Source organism: Neomonachus schauinslandi, chromosome X, assembly GCF_002201575.2.
Source record: "Neomonachus schauinslandi chromosome X, ASM220157v2, whole genome shotgun sequence".
Classification (NCBI taxonomy): Eukaryota; Metazoa; Chordata; class Mammalia; order Carnivora; family Phocidae; genus Neomonachus; species Neomonachus schauinslandi.
This window is the reverse complement of record NC_058419.1, coordinates 73566944-73574346: the sequence shown is the minus strand read 5'-3', so window position 1 is coordinate 73574346 and position 7403 is coordinate 73566944. Positions and strand designations below refer to the sequence as shown.

Below are 7403 nucleotides of genomic sequence, written 5' to 3'. Positions count from 1 at the left end.
GTACCTCTGAAACAAATAATGCAATATATGTTAAGGAAAAAAAAAAAGAAGAAGAAGAAGGTAGCAGGAGGGGAAGAATGAAGCGGGGGAAATCCGAGGGGTAGACAAACCATGAGAGATGATGGACTCTGAAAAACAAAGTGAGGGTTCTAGAGGGGAGGGGGGTGGGAGGATGGGTTAGCCTGGTGGTGGGTATTGAGGAGGGCACATTCTGCATGGAGCACTGGGTGTTATGCACAAACAATGAATCATGGAACACTTCATCTAAAACTAATGATGTAATGTATGGGGATTAACATAAGAATAAAAAAAATTAAAACTCAAAAAAAAAATGTTATTTAAAAAGAAACTGTCCTAAAAAAAAAAAAAAAAAGTCCACTACAATCTCTTGTTGAAATGCTCTTTAGCCATCAATATTAAGAATATGAAAACTATGTATCAAAATGGGAAAATACAATGTTAAATTTATTAAAAGTGGGACTGAAAATGGTGTATCTATAATTGAAACTCTGTGAAAATATTTAGATACAAGAAAGCTGGGAGAAAATACATCTCTTTGCTAACAATAGCTATACTGAGGTGATGGAACTGGGGTGATTTCCCTCCTATTTTCTCCTCTTCCTGATATGTGCTTATCAAAGCACATATTATTAATAACTATATCTGAATGATCCCAGTATCCTCAAGGAAATGCAGCAGCAGGAAAATAGTTTTCTCTAGTTTGGAATTAGCCATTGTACATGTTCCTGAGATATATATATATTTGAGAGAGAGAGAGTGAGCAAGAGAGCAGGCAAGAGAGCACAAGCAGGGGGAGCAGCAGAGGGAGAGGGAGAAGCAGACTCCCTGTTGAGCAGGGAGCCCTATGATGAGGGGCTCCATTCCAGGATCCTGGGATCATGACCTGAGCCAAAGGCACATGCTTAACCCACGGAGTCACCCAGGCACAACAACAAAAAAAAATGTTTTGAAAGAAATAAAAATGGCCATCATTTTATTTACCTTATAGAACTATTGAGAGGATTAAATTAGTTAACGAGTGTTAATAAACCAGTTAATTTGTACATGGAACAGTTGCCTTTGTTTCCATGTTAACCTATTCCTAACCTCTCAGCTCTCTTCCACTTGGATCCCAGATCATGGATCCTTCTTTTGATCCTTTCCCTACCAAGGTCTATGCCCTCACTAAGAAGGGTGCAGTTATGAATAGAAAGGAATTCAGAGACCCATAAAATCTTAGCACTGATCTCATGTAGTTAGGTCTTTATCCATTTTAATAATAACCCCTACTTGGTTGTCATTTTGCAAAGTGTTTTCACATCCATGCTCTCATTTGTTCTTTCCAAAAGCAGTCATTCCACAGACAATGAAACTTAGGCACAGAGTTAACAAGGTAACTGAAAACCTGAGAGCAGATTCAGGATTCAAACTCTGGCCCCCCAACACCAAATTCTATGCTTTCCCCTATACTACAGATGAAATCCTGAATTCCCTCAATTATTTTGTCAAATGGTAGATTTGCTCATCATTATTAAAGTGACCCTAGAAGAGGAGACAAGATGGCAGAAGAGTAGGGGACCTTGATTAATCTGGTCCCTTGAATTCAGCTAGATAACTACCAAATCATTCTGAACACCCACGTATTCAACCTGAGATGTAAGAAAATAATGTCTGGAACTCTACAAGTAGAAAAGCAACCACTTTCTGTAAGGCAGGAGTTGTGAAGAAGTGAACCTGAGGGGATATATTGGAAAACAAATGGGGGGGGAGGGGGCCTCAGTAAGCCAGCTACCAGAAAGTTATATAGCCCTGGAGGGCAAAATCAGAACCCTTAGAAATCTGCTCCAGTGAGAAATATCCCTGCCTGAAAGGTGCTCAGATGGTGAAAAGGGGCAGAATTCTAGGTGGGACAGTGTGGTCTCAGGATCTCCGGAGTCACAGAAATAATGGAGGTACTTGAGCCAGTAGAGTTCCTAAGCATTAGAGCAGGGAAACTGATTATGGGTCAGCGAGCCTGGGAGGGGGCTCTCAGCTCGGTTCATCATAAACCACAAGCTGTGGCTTGATTGGGTGGCTTCTCTCTGTGTGGGGACCATGCAAAGGACAAGAACACGGGGCCCCTCCACCTTCCCCTGGGAGGGGTGGAGCATGTGTGCACACAACCAGGGGACAACTCTCAGTGCCAGAGCCCTGCAAAAAATAGAAATCCAGCAGCCCTCCACCTTTCCCCAGGAGGGGTAGAGAGGGTGCACACAGGATCCTGTGACCGTTCTCTGTGCCAGGGCCCTACAAAGTGCAGTAATCCAGGATCCTCCACCTTCCCCCAGGAGGATGGGTGTGGGCGCACACTGCAAGAGTCTGCAGAGTTTGGCACACACAAAAAAGAAGACCTTTTATCCCTGAGGGTTTACTGAAGAGAGGGGACCCCAATCTTTCCACTCTGGGCTGGAGATTAGGTGTGGCCATTTTTATTTTGATCCTCCAAAGAGGAGCAGAAAACTTCAGGGAAAAGCCAAACAGAGGACCAGCTTACACTGATCCCAGTCTCTGTGAAGGGGCAGTGCAAATCTGCCCAGGCAAAGACACCTGAGAAGCAGTGCAGTAGGCCCTTCCCCCAGAAGACCAACTGGAAGAGCAGGTGCACAGCAAGTTGACGGAACATAGAAGACTGCAAAACTCCAGCACTAGGGGAAAATAATATATAGAATTTGAGGTTTTTCCTCATGATTCATTTATCTTTCGGTTTAAAATTTTCCATTACTTTTTTTTCTTTTTAACCTTTTCAATGTTTCTTATTTTATCAATGCTTTGTTTTTAAGACTTTTTTTTATCTTTCATTTTATACATTTACATTTTACACATATGTTCATTTTTGGCTTCCTTTCACTCTATTCAATTTTATTTTTGTATATATATAAGTTTTTCTTTCTTTACAATTTTGGGATTTAGTGTCTTCTAAAACACAGACCAGAATACACTTAGGACCAAGTAGAACACCCTGTTTTGTCTACACTGTGAGATTATATTCTCTCTTCCCATCCCCCCTTTTTTTCTCTTTTTTTTTTCCCTTTTATTTTCTGGTTACTGACCTCTTCAGATTTGTGTAGTGGGTGTTTTGCTTGGGTCATGGTTGACATTTTTAATGCTGTTCATTTGTTCATCCATTTTTCTCTAAGCAAAATGACAAGAAGGAGGAAATCAGAACAAAAGAAAGAACCAGAAGTAACACTCTGCCACAGATCTAGTCGATATGGATATAAATAAAATGTCAGAGATGGAATTCAGGATAAAATTAGAAAGTTACTAGCTGGGTTTGAAAAAAGCATAAAAGACACTAAAGAATCTCTTAGTGCAGAAATGAGATGTAATCAGGCTGAAATTAAAAATGCTCTAACTGAGGTGCACTCTAAATTGGATTCTCTCACAGGTAGGGGTAAATGAGGCAAAAGAGAGATTAATTAACATAGAAGACAAGAAGTAGAGAGGATCCTTCCCAAAATCAATAAAAATAGATCAACACCTGACATAAAATAGGGAAACTTGCAAAATTCAGAGATAAAGAGAAAATCCTGAAGGCAGTTCAAGACAAGAGGTTCCTAACCTACAGAGGTAGGCACATAAGACTGACATCAGACCTATCCACAGAAACTTGACAGGTCAGAAAGGCCTGGCATGATATATTCAGGGTACAAAATGAGAAAGACATGTGGCCAAGAATATTTTATCCAGCAAAGCTGTCATTCAGAATGGAAGGAGAGCTAAAGAGCTTCCAGGACAGACAGAAACTGAAACAATATGTGACAACCAAGCCAGCCCTGCAAGAAATATTAAATGGGACCCTGTAAGCAAATAGAGAACCCAAGACTAACATATACCAGGAGCGCCTGGATGGCTCAATCATTAAGAGTCTGCATTCAGCTCAGGTAATGCTCCCAGGGTCCTGGGATTGAGCTCTGCATTGGGCTCCCTGCTCCACGGGAAGCCTGCTTCTCCCTCTCCCACTCCCCCTGCTTGTATTCCCTCTCTTGCTGTGTCTCTCTTTGTCAAATAAATAAATAAAATCTTTTTTAAAAAGAGTAACATATACCAGAAAAAAAAAAAACAGTCTACAGAAACAGGGACATTACAGGCAATACAATGGCACTAAATTCATACCTTTCCATTGTTACTCTGAATGTAAATGGGCTAAATGTTCTAATCAAAAGACACAGGGTTTCAGATTCGATAAAAAAGCAAGATCCAGGGGCGCCTGGGTGGCTCAGTCGTTAAGCATCTGCCTTCGGCTCAGGTCATGATCCCAGGGTCCTGGGATCAAGCCCCGCATCTGGCTCCCTGCTCGGCAGGAAGCCTGCTTCTCCCCCTTCCACTCCCCCTGCTTGTGTTCCTGCTCTCGCTATCTCTCTCTCTGTGTCAAATAAATAAATAAAATCTTAAAAAAAAAAAAGCAAGATCCATCCATATGCTATCTAAAAGAGACTCGTTTTAGACCTAAAGACACATCCAGACTGAAAGTGAGGGGTGGAGAATCATTTACCATGCTAATGGACCTCACAAGAAAGCTGAGGTAGGAATCCTCATATCAGACAAATTAGATTTTAAACCAAATACTGTAGTAAGAGATGAAGACGGACACTATATCATACTTAAAGAGTCTATCAAACAAGATCTAACAAATATAAATATTTATGCTCCTAAGTTTGGAGCAGCCAATTATATCAACCAATTAAAACCAAGGTAAAGAAACACACTGATAATACTACATTAATAGTAGGGGACTTCAATACCCCACTCACAGCAATGGACAGATCATCTAAGCAGAAGATCAATGAAGAAACAGATTTGAAGGACACATTGGACCAGATGGACTTCACAGATACAGAGCATTCCATCCTAAAGCAACAGAATACACATTCTTCTTGAATGCACATGGAATTTTCCCAAACAGATCACATACAGGGTCACAAATCAGGTCTCAACTGGTACCAAAATACTGGGATTCTTCCATGCATATTTTCAGACCACAATGCTTTGAAACTTGAAATCAATCACAAGAGGAAATTTGGAAGGAACTCAAACACAAGGAGGTTATAGAGCATCTTATTAAAGAATGAATGGGTAAATCAGGAAATTAAAGAAGAATGAAAAAAATATCATGGAAACTAATGAAAATGAAAACGGAACTGTTCAAACCTTTGGGATACAGCAAAGGCAGTCCTTAGAAGGAAGTGAACTGCAATACAAGCCTCTCCTAAAAAAATAGAAAAATCTCAACCAGCCTTTCTTTTCTGCCTCGGTCATTTCCTTCCTCAGTCTCTTCCTCCTCAGTGTGTTGAAGAAGATAACTGGGTCCAGACCGATGCTGCACCAGCTTTTCCTCAGAAAGGAAAAAGAGGCGGATAGGCAGCAATGGATGTGGATCATGAAATTAACCTCTTAGTGGAGAAAATTCATCGTCTGGGTTCAAAAAATGCTGATGGGAAGTTAAGGATAAAATTTGGGGTCCTCTTCCGAGACGACAAATGTACCAACCTCTTTGAAGCATTGGTAGGAACTCTCAAAGCTGCAAAACGAAAAAAGATTGTTACATACCCAGGAGAGCTACTTTTGCAAGGTGTTCATGATGATGTGGACATTATATTGCTGCAGGATTAATGTGGTTTGCATATCTTTGTTTATTGTTATTTTTTGTTTCTGGTAAACCAGAATATTAAGTCAAAGGACAAACACGAGCATACTTAATGTATTTTTATAGAACTTTGTAAACAAAAGGAGACTCTTATTTTATTTTATTTATTTATTTTTATTTAAAGATTTTATTTATTTATTCATGAGAGACAGAGAGAGAGACAGAGGCAGAGGGAGAAGCAGGCTCCCTGCGGAGCAGGGAGCCCGATGCGGGACTCGATCCCAGGACCCTGGGATCATGACCTGAGCCGAAGGCAGACGCTTAACCGACTGAGCCACCCAGGCGTCCCAAGGAGACTCTTATTTTTAAAAATCTGTCTTTTTTATATACCTTGAAAGAAAATTTATATATTACACTGTCAAATAAACAAAATCTATTTTTTTTCCTCAGGAATCTGATTGGAAAAATGTAGGCATTGAGGCTTTTTTGGTAGGGGTGCAAAGGTGTTTCATAAATCATTCTTGGACAATTTCTACAGATATTTGACATTCCATAAAAGCAAGAGGCAAAACTGAAGACCAGCTTCCACAAGGAATATTGTAATGTTTATGTAATAAAAACATGTAACTATGTTAAAAAATAAAATAAAAAAATAAATAGAAAAATATAGAAAAATCTCAAATACACAAGCTAACTTTACACCTAAAGGAGCTGGAGAAAGAATAGCAAATAAAGCTTAAACCAAGCAAGAGAAGAGAAATAATAAAGTTTAGAGCAGAAATCAATGAAATAGAAACCAGAACAGTAGGACAGATCAACAAAACAAGAAGGTGGGTCTTTGAAATAATTAGATAAATCCCTAGCCAGTCTTATCAGAAAGAAAAGAGAAAGTACCCAAATTAATAAAATCATGAATGAAAGAGGAGAGATCATGGCCAACACCAAGGAAATACAAACAAAGTTAAGAACATATTATGAGGAGCTATATGCCAATAAATTAGGAAATCTGCAAGAAATCGATGCATTCCTGGAAACTTATAAACTCCCAAAACTGAAACAGGAAGAAATAGAAAATCTGAACAGACCCATAACCAGCAAGGAAAATGAAGCAGTAATAAAAAACATCTCAAAAAAAAAAAAAAAAAACCACAAGAGTGCAGGGCCAAATGGCTTCCCAGGGGAATTCTACCAAACATTTAAAGAAGAAATAATACCTATTCTACTGAAGCTGTTTCAAAAAATAGAAATGGAAGGAAAACTTCTAAACTCATTCTATGAGGCCAGCATTATCGTGATCCCAAAACCAGGCAAAGACCCCATCAAAAAGGAGAACTACAGACCAATATCCCTGATGAATGGATGACAAAATACTCAGCAAGATCCTAGCCAATAGGATACAACAGTACATTAAAAGGATTAGTCACCATGACCAGGTGGAATTTATGCATGGGATGCAAGGTGTTTCAACATTCACAAATCAATCAATGTTAATAGATCACATTAACAAAAGAAGAGACAAGGATCATATGAACCTCTCAATTGATGCAGAAAAAGCATTTGGCAAAATACAGCATCCTTTCCTGATTAAAACTCTTCAAAGTGTAGGGATAGAGGGAACATATTTCAATATCATAAAAGACATCTATGAAAAGCCCACAGTGAATGTCATTCTCAATGGGGAAAAACTGAGAGCTTTTCCCTTAAGGTCAGGAACATGACAGAGATGTCCACTCTCACCACTGTTGTTCAGCACAGTACTGGAATCCTAGCCTCAGCC

General features: G+C 39.4%; 1 protein-coding gene across 1 annotated transcript; it reads left to right on the top strand.

Annotated features, from left to right (window-relative positions):
• Positions 1-5338: 5338 nt before the first annotated feature.
• LOC110584749 (costars family protein ABRACL-like) lies at positions 5339-5652 on the top strand. Its single transcript, XM_044911866.1, has one exon. The coding sequence runs from the start codon at positions 5407-5409 to the stop codon at positions 5650-5652; it is 246 nt and encodes an 81-aa protein (XP_044767801.1). The 5' UTR covers positions 5339-5406.
• Positions 5653-7403: the final 1751 nt, after the last annotated feature.

Coding starts and splice junctions, on each gene's coding strand:
- LOC110584749 (XM_044911866.1), top strand. CDS start 5,407: ATGGATGTGGATCATGAAATTAACCTCTTAGTGGAGAAAATTCATCGT.